Below are 21,358 nucleotides of genomic sequence, written 5' to 3' on the forward strand. Positions count from 1 at the left end.
ATTGGGGTATGGTCTTTGTTGTGGCTGTAGGGCGAGTGAGTGGGAGGACATCAAACAGTTACTTGAGGCGAGCTGTGGCTGCTCTGTAGGTATCCATCACCCTGGGAGGCTGAAAGTAAATGGTGCTGGTGCTGAATGGGTGGATACATGTTTACTAGTGGCGACAGCATGAATAGTGTTGTTTTTGCTTTGTGAGTCTGTCTGTCTGTCTGTCTGTGGCATTATGGTTAAAAATGTGGTCTGGGAGACACCTACTCTAGACAGACCTACCCCAAAGATGGTTTAGAGCACTTTAACCTGGGTTTATGTGTCGGTCTGTGCAAAGATTTTGCCACAAGCTCTGCAAGATGCAGTCAATACTTAACATGTCACATTAGACATAACATTGCTGTCTGATGATAGCTGTGGTCTGAACTGCTGTAAAAGCACAATATTACAGAGTGAATGATTTTATACTACTGCACTGAATCTATGTAGAGCCTCTAACGCAGCATGCAGAAGTGGCCAACAGGGCTACCAGCTTTAGTACTTGTGCTGGTGTACCTGCATTGCTTTGCATGTTTGCTGCCAAAATACTCATTGGTGGTGGAGTTTCTCTCTTCAAGTTGGTCTGTTCTCTTCCAGTCGACTCAAAAAAACGAGGAAAAGCCGAAGTAGCTGAAAATGCAGTCAGTCATTGCAGTCGATGCAACGTGTAGATAAGTCCCCAAAAGTTGATTCTGTTCATCTGGACGTAGCGTTTTCAGTGGGAGAATCGTTTCATCACTCATCCAAGTGACTTCTTCAGTCTCAGCTGACTGCAGTTTTCCCCAATCTTATAAACAGTGCATTTGCATAATGACTTAAACTAGCACCACTGAAGAAACAATGGGCTGTGAGGTCAGTTCCTTGATCATTAACATGCAAATTCTCATGACCATTGATCAACAACCACTGATCAGGCCATGAGTACAATTCACAGAGAGTTGGGGAATGGCTGCAATCACAGCATTGTAAGATGGTGAAAGATGTACCCTTAGGCCCCCTCCTCGATTCAGAGATGGTCTTTCCCTTTTCACGTAAATGGGCTCCTTGACTCCGCGCTCAAACCGTGCTCCTCCCCATCCAGGATGTGTACATCCTCATCCTTGAAAGAGTGTCCACTGGCCTGTAGGTGTAAATAGACTGCAGAGTCCTGGCCTGATGAGGTGGGTCTTCTGAGACTGAAGAAGTCACTTGGATTAGTGACGGAACGTTTCTCCCACTGAAAACGCTACGTCCAGATGAACAGAATCAACTTTTGGGGATTCACTTACCTGGATGATTGAGCATGCGTGTAGGTACATTTCCATAAGTTAAGGCAGAGGGTCTGACAAGTGTTCATGATTACAGAGTCCTTGCAGTTAAACATAAATCATACTTAAGAGCAGACAGTGTTGTTTTTTTTAACATGAAGAAATCTCCTCGACGACCCCGGTGAAGGCCTTAGTGTAACTGGCATTGTGGCCCTCACCAGTGGCTGAAAACACCAAACGTGATGTCACATCCACTGGTGCAAGCCACGCTTTGATTGTTTCAGCTGTTCATGTGCCTGTTGTTTTGTTTTTTTTCTGGGGGGGCTTTCTGTCTTTTGTAACTTCACATGTGCGATACAGCCAGATCATGTTGGTTTCATCAGAGCAGAAGCTCAGAGGGAGATGTCACGACTGCTTGAAAAGATGAGACTTCCTGGAAAGATGGGCTCTTGAGGGGAAAGAGAAGACAAAAAAAAGACTAGCACAGAGAGGCCACAAAGAACAAACGGGACAAAATAGAAACCACAAGAACAAGAAGTTCCCAAAGTTGATGACTTGCAGTTGTGTTGTCAGGTGCTAAGTATAGTCCAACTAAGCCGAAACCATTTGTTTCAGCTTTGCATATTTTTCTGTGATAACAAACAAAATAACTTCTGTTTTGGATTGAATGAAGATAAACATAACCCCGCAGCAACATCCAGTAATATATTTTGGTAATAATTAGATTTCCCGTATCCAACATGTAGTTGATCAATACTGTATATAAAAAGTGTAAAATCTGCAGATTATTGTGTTACATAAAAAAAAAACAAATGCCAGTCATCTGAATAGATGGGGATTTTGAAAAGCACTCATTTGCTTTCTTACCAAGTTTTATGTGAGAAGACTAATATTAATGCTGCTTAAAGCTAAAAGCCAGAAGAGGGTGAGTTTAAATTAGCTTAACATTTATCCAAACGTAATTAAAAAATAAAGAAAAATCCATAGAGCATAGAGCTCCATATAATTCACCCTTCCAAATGCCATACAGCACCCGAGTAGTCTGAAATGACTGTCTGCAGTGGTTTAGGCAAATGCGTCTATTTTGTGTCTTCACAAGCAATTGCCAAAAAAAAAGTGCTAAAATGAACTCTTAAAATCTCGCTGGTTGACCCAGTAGGCAGGCTGTGTTATTTAAAGGCTTAAGGGGAGATTTGGAAAGAACAGAAATTCATTTTGACTGCCAAGAATATGGGTTTTGTGGTGCAACATTAGAAGATTAAACATACAGTTGCATTACACCACATGTAAGTAGACAAACACACAAAGACAGCGCTGGCGCGTGATGCGCAAAGATTGAGTCGGGGCTCGTAACAAACTGCATTATTTAAGTGTCGGGAGAGACGACTACATATGGACCTGATTAGAAGAGAGACTGTGGAGGCTTTGCAACATGTTCCCATCTCCATGGTAGTAGGTGTGTGTTTGTGTGTGTGTGTCTGTGTGAGAGAGAGAGAGAGAAAGAGAGAAACAAGACATTGCAACTGTTTGTCAGTGAGGCAATGTTTCTGCTGTTGTAAATAGGGGGACGCTTTGCCTGGAATTATTGCTCCGAGCTTTGAAAGGAGGAATCTCTTTAAGTGCGAGACGGAGAGCAGATGGGAGACAAAAGGCTCGGCAAATTAAATGAGCGTGTTTCACTGTGGGGACCAACACAGACAGACAGCAGCAGAGATCTGGGCCTACAGCGTCCGAGTAATTTCAGCTGAAGGGGAACGCTGGGTCCAGTTTAGGAGAATGGAGAAAACTGGGTCCAGCCGATCATACAGGCAGGCCTGAAAGGAGGGAGTGAGTAGTGGGGGTGGCTGTGAGACTTGCATGTTTTTCTTGGCTTCTGGCTGGATAGAAATGGAGGACGCCAAACCCATTCTCACCTCAGCACAAATACGTGGGTTACTTTTCAACCACTACTACATATCTTAGGTCAGTCTCACTGTCGGCGCTTATGTCAGGCCATATATTAAAGGAACATTTCATCCCAAAAATGAACTGCATGTGTTTTTCTTCTGTTATGTACTACAACTGAACAGTAGGCTCATTATTAACTACTTGGCTGACATGTATTGTTATAGTGCTTGCTAAAAATACAGCACAACTGAGGGGAAAGGTCATAAATGTTTACTTTGTGCATAAGAATTCTCTAAAACCAGCAAACAATCCATTCTTGGTTTTTCTTTCAGAGGGGATGAATTACAAAAAAACCTGAAGAAAATCTTTTTTACCACAGGGCTGATCATTCGATTGTGAGTGGATTAAAAACTGTCTATTATTATTATTATTATTATTATTATTATTATTATGATACATTAGCAGTTAGTACGTTATCTGAATGATCTGTGAGTGTTAGTTTTCTTCCAGACTCCAAAGCCATGTTCTCTAATCACCCACTAACAGCATGGCTGTCACGTTATGGGAAGATGCAATTGCGATATGATATCGCGGAGGTTTATATCGCGGTTTTGTATCAGTTACAAAATTGTTACGCCCCTAATCTTTGAACATCTTGATACAAACCCTAGCCTTTGCATGAGTCCGTCTGCACAGCGATATCACTGCTGCTTCAGTTCAATTTTATTTATATGCTGCCAAATCACAACAGCAGTTGCCTTAAGATGCTTTGTACAAAAGTGGTTGCACTTTTATACAAAGAAAAACATTGTGCATTAAAATACCCACTGTAAGGTTTGTTTACTGAGCTTTTTATGCGTGTTTTTTTCCAGCATATTTAAGAGAAGGCAAACATTTCTACAGTTCTGTTTATTTATTCTACAATCAAGATGCATAAATGGCTGCACAGGCCAGAGGGAAAATATAAAAATGTATTTTTTCTTGGGGTGAAATGTCCCTTTAAATACATACTGCTGGTTAGGTTTTCAGGGTAGTTCCTCTATGATTTGCACTTCTGCCATTGAACCTATTATTGGCTGATATTAGCTATTTCCTGATATATCAGTATCTGCATTTATAACAGCCAACAGATGAAAAGTTCAAAAAGTAAAAACGAGACCAGAGAAACACCCTTCAACCATGTCGAGCTCGATGTTGCACAGTTTGTCCAAAAGAGGGCACTCTGCAAAGTCGACAAATACAACCACCAGCTGATCCGAGCAGCGTCGGTGGAGAGCATAAATGAGTAAGGGTATCTGTTAATGTTTTGTATGTCCGAAAATCAGCCAATATGTAGGAATATCAGATTTTTAAATAACCTGCGTAATGTCAGTATTGGCATCGATATCTGTATCGACTTTTAAAATCCTATATTAGTGAGGCTCAACATCAGACTCTCCTAAATCCATGGAAATGCTTCTCTGAGTCATTCCCTGTTTGGAGAAAACTTTTGAAGTTTAATAAAATATCCGGGCACTTTCTCCTTTCATTTCCTGCTCCGTTTTCTCGATCAAGTATATATTTTCACGTCTGTGTTCAACTAGACTTGGATAAGAACTGAAATTTTGTTTTTGTTTTTTTAAAAAATGGAAAGTATTTGATCTGCCAGGTGGCCATCTGGATATTTGGATATTTTGAGGTGATCCATGTATAATAACTATAGTGAACTTGGGAGTCAATACCAAGAGAGAGCAATTACCTTGACGTTGTGGGTGGCTTCTAAAGTGTTGTTCTGGTCTCATTGTGAACATGATCAGGGTGGTCCACCAGACTCGGTGTTTTTGCAGGCAGCGACACAACCATCACAGGAACATCCCAGATCTCAGAGCGGGCTGAAGGCCAGCGCAGAGCTCCTGTTTAACAGAAGTCTGTGCCCATCATCCAGCTCCGGTTCTCTGCCGCTGCCTGCACGTAGTCTGCATCACTCGAGATATCAGAAGTTTGCTCTTGTTCAGTGATGCGTGCAAAATAATAGGTACCAAATTCGGATTTCAAAATTGCTCCCTGGCTAGATATCTATCACAATATTGGAGGCGAGCATGCACATATCAGATAAAGCGTTGTATTCTGCTGCTTGTCCGTCAGCTGACACCCACAGGAAGCAAAGGAAATGATCAGCCACATACATGTCGCTTTTCAAAATGTGTTGTCATATCAGTGTTGTCCATCTTTGTCTGCTGAAACTGGAACCGCATCCAAATGAGGTTTGAGCGTGTAAGGCTCAAATTTTACACGTATAAAAGCGACGATGCTGGTGGAGACGAAGAATTTTGTTGGTACTGTTCTGTGTAGCACTTATTCTGTTTTGTGTAACATTTGATAACAGTTGTGCTGGTTGTTTAGTTTTGTAATTAATTACAGGCTGTTCAGCCATTTATCAAACATAATCCTCAAAGTGTGTACACCAATTTCTACAGTCACTGGTTTACACCAACTTCTTCTACTCCAATGCTAGCGCTGATATGCCTATCGCTCAGAGAAGAATACTGCAGCAAGTACCTGTACCCTTGGCGCAGATGCAAATGATGATTGGACCGAGTGATGTCCCTGTTTCAGCCGTAATGTGGGCCTTTAATGCATCAACAGAAATATCATTTTTCATTTGCTGTGAGCACAGCATATATGCTAACACCCTTTTTATCATGTAGCAAAGACAGTGACTGTGCAGGGTCAAACGGGTGCAACTTTCCACATCAAACTTTGTCACTGACATGAGTACAGCGTCTGGGTACTTGTAGTGTACTGGGTGTAGCCATACTTCTCAGTGAGAACTTGACTTTATGAGCTCGGAAAAACATTAATCTGTCTATAACCTGGAGCATCCAGGACTGGAGAGTTCCAGTGCGTGAAAGTGATGCTGTTTGAACTGCACTCATCTCCTCAGCTCCAACAAAAATGCCTTCTCTGGCCAATCAAATCATCCGATCATAGTTACTTTAGCCACCGGCATAAGGCTGTGGAAGCATCACATCAAATATTGACATAGCGCTGATGCCGAACAGATGTGCAATATAACAAGGACATCATGTGCAGACCACCTCCTATGCAACCACACACTCAAACAAATGCACTCACAGCAGGAGGTCCCCAGCCCCAAAACTGCAGATTACCAGAGCAATCAGTGTAAAGGCTCTTCAGCCTCTCGAGCCCCAGATTTTGATGGTGACCCTCAGAGGTAGTTAAAACTAGAGGTCATGTTAGCCACCCAGGAACGTCTCTTCTGACACGATAGGCCAGGACTGTTATGTTCCACATCTTTTTTTTTTTTTTATTGTTATACCTAAAAGCCCAAACACGATCATCAGAACAAAGCAATCAACACTGACTGCTTTAGTTTAACGCTTAAAGGAGTGACAATCTGCTATTACAGAAGTCAGTTTTCATTGGCCGTTTCCTTCATTGTGTACCACTTTGCTTCAATACGACATATGTTTGTGACCTTTAACCTTCTGTATCAAACCCTTGTCCACCTCACAGCATCACTTGTACCGACGTGGCTCTGCAGATAGCTACACCTGGTGATCTGCTGCAGCGTAAACTATCACATTACTTTATCCAGCATCACTGAGCCAGGCAGCGGCTAGCAGCTGGGAACATCTGTGTATATGCTGCCATATATCACACTATATGAGTGTACAGGGCTTGTAAAGAGTGTGTGTAGGATTAGTTCCAGCTGGCTTTGGTGTGCATGTAATCATATGTATTTTCATCTACATGTCCACTGGTATGTATGATCTGGGCTATAATGCAAAGCATGCCTTTGTCCACCGTTTGAGGGATTGAGGGCAGCAGAGCACAGATTAGGGTCTGGATCCAAAGGAAGTTTCCTTCCTGGTCTTTCCTCCTTCCTCTCATGTGATACATAGAGCTTCAGAGCCAACTGGGATAAAAAGGATGCCTTTTTTTCTCAAAGCTCATCCACTTTAAAATACGTTATAGCGTTTAAAGTCAGTTTAAAGGCAGTGAATCTAGACAAATCCCCTCTCAGTCACACGAGTCAGTGACAACTGGGACCACAGCCAGTTTCAAGTGAGCTCTATGTGCTGCAAGTACCTCGCTGCTTTTCCTGCACGAATGGTCTGAACACAGGATTCAGAGACTCATTTCTCAAAGCCTGGGAATTTTTTCCCCTTTCTTTTGTCGACTCCAAAAAAATAACTTCAAAAAAAAAAAAAAAAAAAAAAAAAAAAAAATATATATATATATATATATATATATATATATATATATATATATATATATATATATATATATATATATATATATATATATATATATATATATATATATATATATATATATATATATATATATATATATATATATATATATATAAAAACACATCAATGGTTTGCTGATGATTTCCTGCATGGTTTTAGTGGGTGTTTGGGGGACTGTTGTTGCTTTTGGGTGTGAAGAGCAGCAGGGGATTTACGCTTAAAAGTAGATTTTGGGGAGATTTTGTTTTTTAAGGCAGGAAATTGCTGGAACCCTTTTGTTTTGCCGCACACATGTTGGAGTGTTAACCTTTGGAATCTCTCACTCGATGCCGTGTATTTCTAATGTCGCCTATTGGGGATTTCTTCTAGAGGTCACGAAGTTAAAGCGTGTCTAACTTTTTTTTGTTTTCTTAGACACAAATTGAAGCCAGCGTGCCATTAACTTTTGTATGATTTGACCATCTCAAGATCTGCTGTTTACTTAGAGGTAGTGACTCACACCGTAATTGATTTTAGTAGATTATCATTCAAGCATGGCTGCGTTTGGCTTGGTAGCGACCAGTTTGCTAAAGACACTAAAGTCATTTCCTGAGTAAGTCATAGAAGGTCACGGGGCGGGTGTGTTAATAATCTAATTGGTGGACCACCTCTGAAGAAAGGTCATACACTGCTAAGCAAGAGCATCCAGTAGACCAGAAGCACTAATAGCAGGGACTTTATGGCTTTCTCTGTTATCATGTGGTTTGAAAAGCTTGTAGATCCAGCAAGACTAGCCTCGATTGAAGGATAGTGATAACGCTATGCCACTAATGGTGCTTGGCTTTCATTAAAGGGAGCATCCTCTTCTCATTCAATTTGTAACGAATCAAGATTGTAATCATGCACGTTGTTGTTGCAGCCGTGGGATATCTCTATTAGCTAATGCACAGCCATAGGCTAATGGAAAACATGGAGCTGTATGCCTCCTGCATAAAATCGTCCTCTGGGACAATTATTCAAAAGCCATAAAAGAAGCCCAATGATTGGGAGAACCTTTAATATTTTTTTTGCTTTATAGATTATTTCCTGTTTTAATAATTAGTCATCTGGTACAAACGGTGTCAGATGCCGGAATACGATTTGATTGTTTAGCCTGAGAAAGCTGGTGCCAGGAAATGTTTTACCCGCCTGTTTAGCTGTTAGCATTCACCATGATTACCATTTTGTTTTCTAAGAAAAACACATTCAACTGATGCTTTAGCCTATGTCTTAACATATTTGATATATATTGGCATGAACACTTACAATACAATATCCAGTATTTGCTAATAATACTTCGCTTTTAACAAAACTTAATGATAGAAAGTGTTTAGGTTTCCATCACATCACACAGTCCTCTTTTGGATTGAGATCTGGTGACTGTGGAGGCCATTTGAGTACCATGAACTCATCGTCATGTTCAAGAAACCAGTTTAAGATGATTTGAGCTTTGTGACAGGGCGCATGGTGGCCCGCTGTGGCCATAAAGGAATGGATACCATCAACAGCGTTGACCATGTGGCATTTAAACAATACTCATTTTGGTACGAGGAGGCAGTAAATGATCCCCCCACACCATCACACCACCGCCAGCAAGCCTAAACTGTTGATCTGAGGAAGGATGGAGCCATGCTCCGTTAAGGCCAAACTTTCATCCCACATTTGAATCAGCAGAAATGGAGACTCTTCAGATCAGATTCCTGTTTTCTGTTGTTCAGTTTTGTGAATTGAAGCTTCATTTTTCCCATTTTTAGCTGACAGGAGGGCCACCCAGGGTGTATTCTGTTGATGTCTGATTTTTTTTTTCTTCTGGTTTTGGTGCTGGTATCACCCCCAATAAACGTGGAAAAATATTATACCATATTCATAGCTGTCCATTAAATACGAAGCTATAGTTTTGCATAAGATAATGCTTAGAAACAACTTGACTGTGCTGATATAGACATAGACTGAGATTTCATAAAGGGGAGGACACAGGGAGCACATCCTTCCAACTAATTAGATGCCTCCAACCCTTCTTGAACTTTTAACCAGTAAAATTCACAAACAGACTTTGATATATGCAGGCGAAATTTTTCAAAAACACTTAAATAAAACATTAAAAAGTCATGTGAAAGAGCCTTGAAACTGGGAAACTTGGGAGTTTCCCAAGTAATTGTCTTCAAAGCCACATTCATTCATGGTCACAATAGAATTGCAAGTACTGTAAGTGATGTGAGGTAGCCGGAGGTGAGCAACACTAATTAATTAACATCTTTATTTTTGTTGTGCTTTCATGTTCCCATCTGCTGTCTATTAAAATCATGGCCCCGGGGAGAAAATCCCCCACCCCATCTTTACCTGACCCTCATCACGCTGCTTCAGAATTACATAACCGGGTTAGGAAGTACCTTTTGTGTCACCGATAAATGCGAATACCATCGAAAACAATACTTGGCCGCCCTGAATGCAATTCTTCTGCAAGCTGTCAAATTAAAAGGGGCTTGAGTACTTCCTCTTGAGCCCCGTGACCCTGTTTTATTTTTAATTGGCGCAGAATCCCGACTGTGAGGGGGGAAATAACAAGTGGTGGGGTTTTTTTTTTGGGGGGGGGGGGGGGGGGGGGGGTGTGTGTTTTTTTCCCTTTAGCAACATGTGAAGCTGCACATGATTTTTAGATGTGCCACTTTCCTGTTGAGAGATTTACGCTTTCTGCTTTTTGGTTGGCTTAATGAAGCAGGATTTCACAGACTCTCTGTGCTCGGGAAGATGTAGAAAATTGAGAAGTAAAGCGTGCGCTGGATGGAAGAGGGATAAAGTTAGATGGAAAAACAAGAGTGAAACACTGGAAAAGAAAGCAAATCATCCTTTTCTCTTGCATGTTTTGGGGTTTTTTTCTTGCTCAGAGTGGTAAAACACACACAGCTGGAGGGGGTTGGGGTCATGGGCTGTGTTAAATTACCAAATTCACATGAAAGAAACATAATCTGGATTGGTTTTATTAATAGAATTTTTCCCCCGAGCCAAATGGAGAAGGAAGGAGGGAAGGGGCTAAACACTTTCAAGTGGAATAATTAAGACCCTTTGCCTTCTCTTTTTGTCTTTATAAATTAACATGCAGGCTCTTGATATCTGCTGTTCCAGCTGTTCAAGGTCCCACTTTACTGTGTTAGGAGAATAAGCCTTAAAACTGCTTTTACATCTTTGCAGTGAACTGCTAGATTTGATTTAGCAGTCCTGTTTTGCTCCTTTTAGTTGACTTGTTTTCTCTTAAGGTAATGTCTTCTGTGTTTTCTCCATCGTGCTTTTCAGTCCCCGAGGATCTGTCCGTGGAGGAGAGGGATGAGCTGTCGAACATCAGGCGGAGGAAGAGAGAGCTGCTCGATGACATAGAGGTGTGTGCTTGAATATATACAGTATATTAACTGGATAGACTTAGCTTCATCTCAGCAGCTAAGTTCATTAACTACAACCGTTGTATATTGATTGAAAATCATTTTATTGCCAAATTAAGGACAGTGCTGAATGTATTTGTTGTAATTGCTCAACTGTATTCCCAATCTTTTTCCGTTGTCTATACGCTGCTGCGGCACTGTGGGCATTTGCATGCTGTATGTAATGCAAATGGGCCTATCTTTGCACACGCAGTTTCCCCATAAGAAAAAAGTTAGTTTTCCACTGCGTACACTTCTTTCTTAGTCCCGTCTCATCCCTTTGCTTTGTCCTGCTTAAGCATAAAGAAAACCAACCGGGGCTCGTATTTTCTCTGTGTGTTTCTCACAGAGGTTGAAGTTTGAGATAGCAGAGGTGATGACGGAGATCGAGCAACTGACATGCGTCGGAGAAAGGTAAGTCAAAAAAGTGGAGATGCTTTGTTAAACAGAGATATTGCTATAGTCCTTTTTACCTTATTGTCTTGTTTCATGTGGACAGGCATGTCTAAGTGTGGAAACAGGTTAGTTGTTTTTAGTGTGGATTTAATGGCACCAGTGTGTCTCAAAGTTACTCCCTATTTGTTATGAGGCTTTCATCATGCCCTTCTCACTATGGCAGCGATCTATGGGGATAAATACCAAACCTTTTTCTGGGTTACAAATATTTTTAAAAAAGAACAGATCTTGTATAGAGTTGACAGAAACACCCTTAAAATAACACAAACAAATACAATATTGATTTTAGAGTGTTCCATGACAGATAATGGTCTACAGCAATAAATAGCAGCGGCATTTGATTAGATTTTGCCTCATAAAAGCTATCTCTGTGACTGTGGCTCATTGCCTCTGTCTGAGTTGCGTTTAGGATTTGCATGAAAGTTTTGATGACAGACCAGTGTTATGTGACATAACTACATACATAACTACACCTGGTGTATGAATTATCATACCTATTGTATATTAGAATGGGAATTAAAAAGCTTTTATTGTCATAAAATGTATGATGAAACAAGCACACAGTCATTTACACAGTAGACATAAAAAGTACTTCACATTAAAACTAATAAATAAATAAGATGTGTTTAAAATATGGTGAGGAAGTCAATGTGCTAACAACAAGCGGTCATCCTATGGAGTAACATGAACATGCAAATATTTAAGAATTGCGCAATGATTTAAGCAATAATAGACAATATTCTAATATTGCTCATTGCACTTAGCTGTGATATTGTAAAGGAAGGAAATTATCGCAGAATGAGGAAGAGGAGGAGGTGGTGGTGGCAGGGTGATTATGGCACTTATGAAGAAGCTCTTTCTGAGTCTGTGTGCCCTGTAGCACCTGCCGAGGGGAAACAGGGTTGAACAGGTGAGAGAGGATGTGAGGGGGTCCTTTAAAAGCTGGAGGTGAGTAAGCCCTGCAGGGAGGGCGGAGAGCAGCCTTCTGAGCTGTGTCGAAGCCGCCTCCTCTCTGCGTCGGTGCAGCTCCTGGACCTTACCGTGATACAGAGTGTCAGCACGCTCTCTGTGGAGGAGTGTTAAAAGGTCACCAGCAGCTTTTGGTTGTTGTTCCTGAGCGCTCTCAAGATGTGACGCTGCCTTTTTACTATGTTTTTAAAAAAGGAATGTTAGCAGCACAGAGGTCACTGCGCTGTTTCCACATGAAGTGAGTGAAAAGTCCACGTTAGGAGGCAGCTCATTTATTGTCTGGGACCAGCTTTGCCATCACTCAGTGTTTGGTTTAGGAAACAAAGCCTCTGACTCAGGGTGGATCAAGGAGACAATGTATAGCCATACATGTGTAAGAAAACTTATCAGAGTGTTGATACAGTGAGTTTAATGTCATGCTAGATGGTGAAAATCATTCATGTTTGGAGCTCTTTTTAGTAAATAAATAAAGTCTCTGTATTTATTTTTGTGTTCCAGTAAAACTTCCCAGAGAAACAAACAGATTGCTATGGGCAGGAAGAAATTCAACATGGATCCTAAAAAGGTACTCCGCTGTGTTATTTCTGTGGTTTACAGTTTTGTCAAAGCTCTGAAGCTCTTAGCAAAACCCACCACAGCCTTTAAAGTGTCAGTAGCCTTGAAGCGAGTGTGCCGGACTGAAACGCAATCTCTTCACAGCTGTGAAATCTTGTCATGATCTATCATCCCACCATGATTTGAGATGAACAGTCATCCTGCTTTCTCCTCCTCCTCTTCCTCTCCAGGGAATACAGTTCCTGCTGGAGAACGACCTTCTCCAGCACACTCCAGAAGACATCGCTCAGTTCCTCTACAAAGGCGAGGGCCTCAACAAGACCGTCATTGGGGACTACTTAGGCGAGCGGTAAGACAAAGCGTCTATCAGGCCTAGAGAGAAAGTCCTCCTTACAGGAGATTTACACCCCCTCTGTGATTAAAGAAGGAAATTATGGACTGGATTTACTGATTAAAGAGGGGGAACATGATTGACCCCTTTCTAACATAAATCTTTGAGGCAGGGTAGGCGTCTTGTCTATAAGTCCGCCCAGTGGGACTTATAGCTGGTAATAAAACCATCATCCAGCTTTTTATATCTCAGGTCAGACTGCTGGATAATAAAGAAAGAGACAAGTTGTGACAATGCTGTAACGCAGTAGCTGTCTCAGATAGCTGAAAGACTAGTGAGATGAATGATGCTATTTTAACCGTATAGAAACACAGGAAGTCCACACCAAGACATGGAAGCTGCTAGAAAACGAAAATCAAAGATTAAAAACTGTCTACTAATGAACCCTGTTATTTATTACTGAGCCGGGGATGGGGGGGTTACCTCCATTTTTTATATACAGTCTGTAGAAAAAAGGCATTAAAGAGTTTTATTCTGTCATTGATATAAAATCTAAAATGCAAATATCACAAGAAAAATCAGAATCTCAAACATTTCTATGAGTTGCAGTAGAGCTGTGTTGCTGCATGCATCATAATAAAAAGAAAAAGCAGGAAATGTCAAATGTAAGTGAACTAACTTAAATAAAAATATTAGCATTATGCATTACATGTATTATACGTGCCCCTTTTCCTTGACAAAATTAGATTCCAGGTGAGCCACTGCGAGGCCGTCTATGTTCACAGGAGAAATCTTTAGTGTCAAAGGAGGCTTGCTTGTTATGTGTGCAATGCTCAGCTGCCTGCAACCAAGACCTAACAACAAGCATATGCCCCCAAGGAGCCAATATAAAATACAGGAAATCACATAGCACCAAGCGCAGACTCTATCAGGTGATGGTGTATCTGCAGGTGGTGAATAAATCCTCAGCTATTTTGGCTGGCTGCGTTCCTCTGATGCTATCCCAGCTGGATTTGGTGCTTTGTTTAAACTGCCATTTGAACAAGCTTAATTAAAAGTAGGCTCTGTTATTGCCAGTGTTTAAGCTTATAAATGGATTCTTTTTATTTTCTGTGAGCGCAGAATGTTTAATTGGCGACAGAGCATTTTAAAATAGCTTCAAATAGACTATCTGCTCCACCGCCTGACCCTTTGCCCTTTAGTCCATGCAGGAAATTGCATCAACCACGCGCTGTATTGGCTTACACGAGTAAAGGTGCTGCTTGTGCATCAGCAGACAGATGTAGTCTGACAATAGTGAATCAATGAAACACACACATGCTGAAAGACAGGGGGGCTGGGGCTCTGAAGACTCCTTCTATTACTAACAGCCTTTATTCATGGAGGATCATCAAAGAGGCCATCTACCCACTGGAAATCACACTAAGCACAGGATGGGGGTTTGCACTCAGTAATTATCACTAATTAAGCTTATGCAAGGACCAGGAACCTATGATTACATGCTGAGCAGAGGGAGAGAGGAAGAGAAGGAAAATAGAGACAGAGATGGTGGAAAAAGAAAACAACTAGGAGACGAATTAGTACTCTTATTATTATCGCACACTGAGGCACGAATAAATGTAACCTTGCATGTAACTCTCACGGGACAGGAGTCCATTTATTTGGCTGTAGATGACAGCCGAGCGTGCACTGTAATCACAAACTAGACCGAGAGCTACAAATAAGCAAGAAAAAAAAAGAAGTAATTCTGAGAGTAATTCAAAGAGTGTTTGTTGTAGGTTTCTTATAAGCCAGCACTTTTAACCCTTCTACAATTTCTTTCCACAAAAAACAAAAAGCTAAGTCTTTAAAATTCCTGGTTTGGTTTCAACAATATACACAATACAGAGACTACACAGGGGTCAGGATCATGGAGCCCGGTGTACAACAAATATGATCAGAGAAGCTGTGACCGCAGTCTGAGAGCAGCTGCCGACTTTTTCCTCTGAAAACCGTCCAATGGCCAAACAAAACTCTGACAAGAGGAGCCTGTATGGGTTTGGTCCTTTTTAGCTGTTTTTCATTAGTCAAACGCACAGTTTACCCCCGTCCTCCCCTCTGCGGTGGAGAGAAACGCACTATTATCCAGCTGTTTCAATTGCTTCCAGACCCTCACAGCGTCTGATATGAGCTGGGGCACAAATATGAAGGGAATGCAACAAAAAAAGGAGTTCAGATTGTGAAACGCCTTCATGGATTAAATATGATTTCCCCAACCTGTCTAGGTTTACATAGTTTTCAGGGTTCTTATCGCCATTAAACGTTTTGTATTTTTCAAAGAAAATGATTAGCTGTTGAATGATACTATAAACCTGACTTTTACCTTCTTTGTTTTTTGGGGTTTTATTGCTTTCTCCAGGGATGACTTCAACATCAAGGTGCTTCAGGCTTTTGTGGAGCTGCACGAATTTGCAGACCTAAACCTCGTCCAAGCGCTACGGTCAGGGGAGCGATTAACTCAAATATCGAGCAGGAGGGGGGATAATAATTTCAACAGTTAACTGCATTGTGCGAACCCTACGCCTCTATTGCAGGCAGTTCCTGTGGAGTTTCCGCCTGCCCGGCGAGGCGCAGAAGATCGACCGTATGATGGAGGCCTTTGCTTCGCGGTACTGTCAGTGCAACCCTGGAGTTTTCCAGTCGACAGGTCAGGTGCACAACATGTTGCTGTGGTGTAAACCTGTGATTCTCATGCAGATGACCTTTAGTCCTCCCCATGTATTCAAGACTTTTCAAACCAAATCTTTCAGATTAATAATCTGTTCTTTTGGCATCATTTTTTTTTTTTACTCCAGCGGTAAATGTAAGGAAAATGTGAAATCCAACACACAGAAATCATCTAATCTACTGTGCCTGCAGATATGCTGCCTGAGTGATGGCCTGTTTTTATTAATGCATTTCAACCATTAAGCCATAAGAGTTGCTGTAACTAAAGCTCAACAAGGATTAACCAGATTAAAGCAAGTTACATTGGAGCTTATGAGTAAACAACCAATGCATTATTCAGGGAGGCTCAACCTGTCTTGAGTGATACATGGTGTTGTGGTAAACAAAGCCAGCAGCTACATCTGTCAATAAATAATGTAAAAGGTTTCACAGGAACCTTTTGTGTGCTATACCATGGCAGGTGTATGTTGTCCTATTTTAGCATTTGAGCCAATCCAAATGCTGAAAAGTAAAAGTGCTTGGTGATTAAGCTACATGCTTAAAAGCCTCTCTTTTGATACATGGAGTTTTTGTATCATTTACATACTGGACATTCCTGTGGCACACGTTTCCCCAGCCTGTAACAGAATCTGATGATAGGCAGGCGGGCATTTTTATTATGTGTGTGTGTCAGTCGGTACGTGTGTGGGTGCACCGGCTCCTGTTCATTGCCGTAAACTGCGTATCAAGACTGGGGAAAAACACAACACGACCTCAGATTTTTAAAAATTCCCACGAGCAAGCGAAACCTGGGTTTCGTCCAGCTCGACGACATGGCATTCGCCTCGCTTCAGCACCTTTTTCCCTGTGGTGAGTTTGGTACAGAGGTCCTCATTTGCAAAGTAGCAGGCAGACAATAGACGGCGCGGGACAGCCAGAGCCAAAGTGTGTCAGTGAGAGGAGACAGACAGACGGGAATGAATGATTCATTTACAGGCAGCCACTGGCCTGTGTGAGTCTGCGAGACTGTAAACGCTTCGTTCCTCTGCAGACACACATGCGCCTCTCTCCCTCTTGTGCACACACTTTTTAATAAATTGTAATATTCTTTTTTATGTAACCAAAATTGATTAAAATCATTAACAGTGATAATTGTATATTAACAGCAGGGATAAATGTGCTCACTGTGCCTGGACATGGGCTTTTTCTAATCCATCGCATCGCACTCTTTCCATTTCTCTATCTCAGACACCTGCTATGTGCTGTCGTTCGCCATCATCATGCTGAACACCAGCCTGCATAACCCTAACGTCAGAGACAAGCCCCCCGTGGAGCGCTTTATCTCCATGAACAGGGGGATCAATGAAGGGGGAGATCTGCCAGAGGAGCTTCTCAGGGTGAGGATTTGTCTATACCAAGTGTGTGGTGCGATGATTTAAATGTGCGATTGCCCTGCTGCACGCACTCCATACAAATGAGACATTTAATTTACTAGCTTCCCCTGAACCACCACTCTCTCTCTATGCAGAATCTTTACGACAGCATCAAAAACGAGCCCTTCAAAATCCCAGAGGACGACGGGAACGATCTGACGCACACCTTCTTCAACCCCGACAGGGAAGGCTGGCTCTTAAAGCTCGGTATGTGCATTCAGAGGTGCAAAATTAACCTTCACTGTGGTGGTCAGCGGAGCTTCAGCGTCACTATGATAAGCCGTTCTTTTCTTTTGTGCTGGTGAAATGTGGTTGTTTCTGTGACCTGTTTATAAAGGACTTTTAGAAGGCCATATTTTCATTGGGCAACAGTAGCTAAAAGAATCTGCTTGTGTTACCTCACTTTAGCAAAATTAAACATTAAGTCGCTGATTGCAACCGTGTGCTGTATTTTTGTTAACAGATTAACATAAATTTGTGACAGACATCACATAGTGAGGTGCCACAAAAAACTACAAAAATGGTGCCTATGAGAAGCAAAGTAATAGCAAATATAGAGGGCTGGGGTTGATTGTGCTGAAGGTGGAAGCATGGCTGAGAGGATCGATGAGAGGTGGGTAGACAAGGAGTGGAGAGTCAAGCAGGGAGAGCTGCTGTGGCTGATGGTGCGAGACAGATTTGCGGGCAGCATGAGCATGAGCCTCAAACACAGGGGAGACTTGGTTGTCAGGCAAGTGAGACCACAAGGAAACAAAGAACTAGGCAAAACTAAGTCGGCCTTGGCAAAAGGTTTCAAAGGAAATGTGTGGTGCACCTGCAGCATGTCTGTTTTTGTCTTTATCCATCAGCTTGTGACCTCTCCTCTTTGTTTTGTCTACTATTCTCTTCTCCTTTTATAGTAATCTCTGCATTTTCTCTCTTCATCTTCCTGCCATGGTGTGTTTTTATCTCTCTTTTTTTTCCTCCCATGTTTTGGTTCCTCTCTCCCTCTCTCTGACCTCTGTTTCACTCTTCATTCTGCTATTCCATTTTACTCTGTGATGGCTGCTCCCTCTTTAAATCTCTGTATTAGGAGGAAGGTAACACTTTGTCTTCATTCCTCCGCTCAATTCATCACAGAGCGCCCTCGTTCTGACACTAGCTGCCATTATCTCCTTAGCACAACAGGCCCTTGAACATGCTAACCTGCTCATATAATTGTGTTGTTGTATCATAGCTGTAAATGGGAAAATAAGTATGTAAGCAATGTGATGTGATGGATTATCTTATTTGAAGTTAAGTCAGAGGTCAATGATCTGGCTCATTCTGTGTGGGGATTGGCTGTATTATTCCTCTTGTGGCTACTGAGAAGGCACAAGGGACACAGCTAAGATCGTGCTTACCAGAGCTCTAATTTTACTCAGTTTTTCTAAAAATTTGTTGCCTTTTTCCATACCAAAAAAAGCTGTATAAGCTGGCCCGATATCAGCTGTAGCATTAGCTTCAAAACCTGCACACAACCATTAGAATCCTTTCTGCAACTTCACTGAAAGGAAGCATAAAATTATATAACAGCCATGAAAATATCAGCAAGTCACCCAAAAGGTTAGGCCAAATTACTCGTCAATAGAACGTCAATTCTTTGTAGATGCCAGGAATCATCGTGATTCATACCGATTAGCTGAACGGGTCATCTCATGCTCTCTACCACTTCCCTGCACGTCACACATCTCCTGCTCCTCCTGCCAGAACACGCAGTCGTGCTCGGGCTTTAGTGAATGTGGCTGCTTGTGTCTGCACCGTGGGAATGCATACCTACGGTTGCGTGGCTGGTCATGCAGCGAAACATCAGAGAGCCTTTCCCTTTCTTCATTGTCCTTCATTTGTTCCTGCCCTGCAGGCTTTATTACCTCCCACTCATTCAGGGATTTCTTTGTCCTCTAGCAAATGAGCTGCACTCACTAGACTGTTTTAAATCTTTTGAATTCTTACAGCAGTATATTGGACTCTAATCTAATCACAGCTACATCGACCTCAAATGTTTAAGGAGTTTTAAGGAGCAATGAAGCTCCTTAAAACTCTTGATTTATGTTGTGCTGGTAGTCCCAGGCACAAATAAGGTGAATTAAACAGGGAGGTGTAAATTTAACTGATTGACTTGCCTGAGGGCAGCACAGAGGGTGGCGGTTAGAACTGTTACCTCACAGCTAGAAGGTCTAGGCCATCTGGCCGAGGCCTTTCTGTGTGGAGTTTGCATGTTCTCCCTGTGTGTGTGTGTGTGTGTGTGTGTGTGTGTGTGTGTGTGTGGTGGTGGTGGTGGTGGTGGTGGTGGTGGGGGGGGGGGATAGTCCAACTTCTACCCACAGTCCAAAGACATGCAGTTAGTGGGTTAGGTTAATACTAAATTTCCTATTGTTGTCAATGTGTGCAAACAGTTGTCTGTCTCTCTGTGTTAGCTCTGCGACAGGCTGGCGATCTGTCCAGGTTGTACCTGCCTCTTGCCCTATGGCAGCTGGGATTGGCTCCAGCCCATCCATTCATCCACCAACTCAAACTCTTATAGTTTAATCATAGCAACATTACAATTTTTCATAAAAACTACATTTATTTGAGCTTTCTGTAAACAAAAAAAAACTGATGATGGCTCTACATATTAAGTGTACATGTGGTTCCCTGGACTGCAGCAGAGTAAAACTTCTATTTCTTTAACTAGTCCAATAAATCATACTGGGTGTTAGGATGATAATCTGAGTCACATAAGCATTACGTTATTGATTACATCAGTGACAGCTGCTTTGTGCACGTTTCATCTAGTCAGCAAACAAGTTATTATGAAGATTATATGTTGACATAAGTCCCATTAAGTTTTTATTTTTTTATTTTTTGATTACATAGATAAATTGTTTATCATGTTGTTGATGGGGTAATTATCAGGAAATCCAATAATCCCAATAATCCATTTTTTATTCGATGACAGAGCTAGATGGACAGATTGTGGGGAATTCCTTATATTTTGCATTAATGCATTAAAATGTCGCCCTATGACAGCTGGGATAGGCTCCAGCACCCCCCGCGACCCTGAAAAGGACAAGCAGAAGCGGATGGATGGATGGATGGATGCATTAAAATGTTTCCAAGATTGTCACTGCAACAATCACAGGCCATTATTTATTTTTTTCTGTTGCTTTCTATTTAAAAAGTCTCAGGCTTTTCCTCAAATAGGGTCAGGGCACTGCTTCTCTTAGCTGTCGCATGTATGTGTTCGTATGTGTCTGCGACTCCTCCTGGAGGAGAAACACCTTCATTCCCCTCCAGACCATTGCCCTTGCAGGCATCGGTTTCGAGGGATTGGGGGATAAGGGTCTGATTCGGTCTTATGATGCTGGGAAATGTTGATTAGAACCAGATGTGGAACGTGGAACAAAGGTCCCCTGCAGGTTAGCTTCCACATACACAAACAGATTCACCTCTTTAGTTTACCCTCATACGCTGTTTGTTTCTCCCTCGCAGGTGGCCGAGTGAAGACGTGGAAGAGGAGGTGGTTTATTCTGACTGACAACTGCCTCTATTACTTTGAATACACAACAGTAAGTAGGGAATTTGGTGTGTGCACAGAATTTGACCATTTCATGGTGCACAATGGTGAAGGTGTGCTTTGCCAGTTCTTAAAACTTAAAACCTCTAGTGACCATGAAAACGTATGCACAAGTGGCAAATTTTATGCAATTTATATGTAAAAACGACGTATGTTCACACACCGACCTCGATCACACAGTTTCTATATTTAAATCCACAGAAAATGAAACAGTACTTTTTATTTGAAATATTATAATTAGTCATCATGTAGATGTTATGAGCCTTGGTACCTTAGGTAGTTTATCGGTTAAGTTTAATCAATATTAAACCAGTTGTCCAGGTGGAGTTTGGGAACAAACATACAGACATACATATAATCAATCATCATGATGCTGATGGTAAAATAATCTATGCTAAGATAATCAGCTAATTCCACTGCAGTCATGACTTGGTTTTCAATATCGGTGGCCAACTCTCAGCAGAATTGCGAGTAAATATAATCTCTAAAATGTCAGACTGTTCC

General features: G+C 41.6%; 1 protein-coding gene across 2 annotated transcripts in view; it reads left to right on the plus strand.

The window, feature by feature from the left end:
* cyth3a (cytohesin 3a) overlaps positions 1 to 21,358 on the plus strand; it is a 31,666-nt gene that overhangs the window by 5,264 nt on the left and 5,044 nt on the right. For both annotated transcript variants that reach the window (XM_063481488.1, XM_063481487.1), the window contains exons 2-10: positions 10,730 to 10,812; positions 11,201 to 11,265; positions 12,775 to 12,841; positions 13,062 to 13,180; positions 15,561 to 15,641; positions 15,736 to 15,848; positions 17,096 to 17,244; positions 17,376 to 17,487; positions 20,770 to 20,846. In XM_063481488.1, the coding sequence (XP_063337558.1) occupies positions 10,730 to 10,812; positions 11,201 to 11,265; positions 12,775 to 12,841; positions 13,062 to 13,180; positions 15,561 to 15,641; positions 15,736 to 15,848; positions 17,096 to 17,244; positions 17,376 to 17,487; positions 20,770 to 20,846 (866 nt within the window). The remainder of the gene's footprint in view (positions 1 to 10,729; positions 10,813 to 11,200; positions 11,266 to 12,774; positions 12,842 to 13,061; positions 13,181 to 15,560; positions 15,642 to 15,735; positions 15,849 to 17,095; positions 17,245 to 17,375; positions 17,488 to 20,769; positions 20,847 to 21,358) is intronic.

Source organism: Pelmatolapia mariae, linkage group LG8 (genome assembly GCF_036321145.2).
Source record: "Pelmatolapia mariae isolate MD_Pm_ZW linkage group LG8, Pm_UMD_F_2, whole genome shotgun sequence".
Taxonomy (NCBI): Eukaryota; Metazoa; Chordata; class Actinopteri; order Cichliformes; family Cichlidae; genus Pelmatolapia; species Pelmatolapia mariae.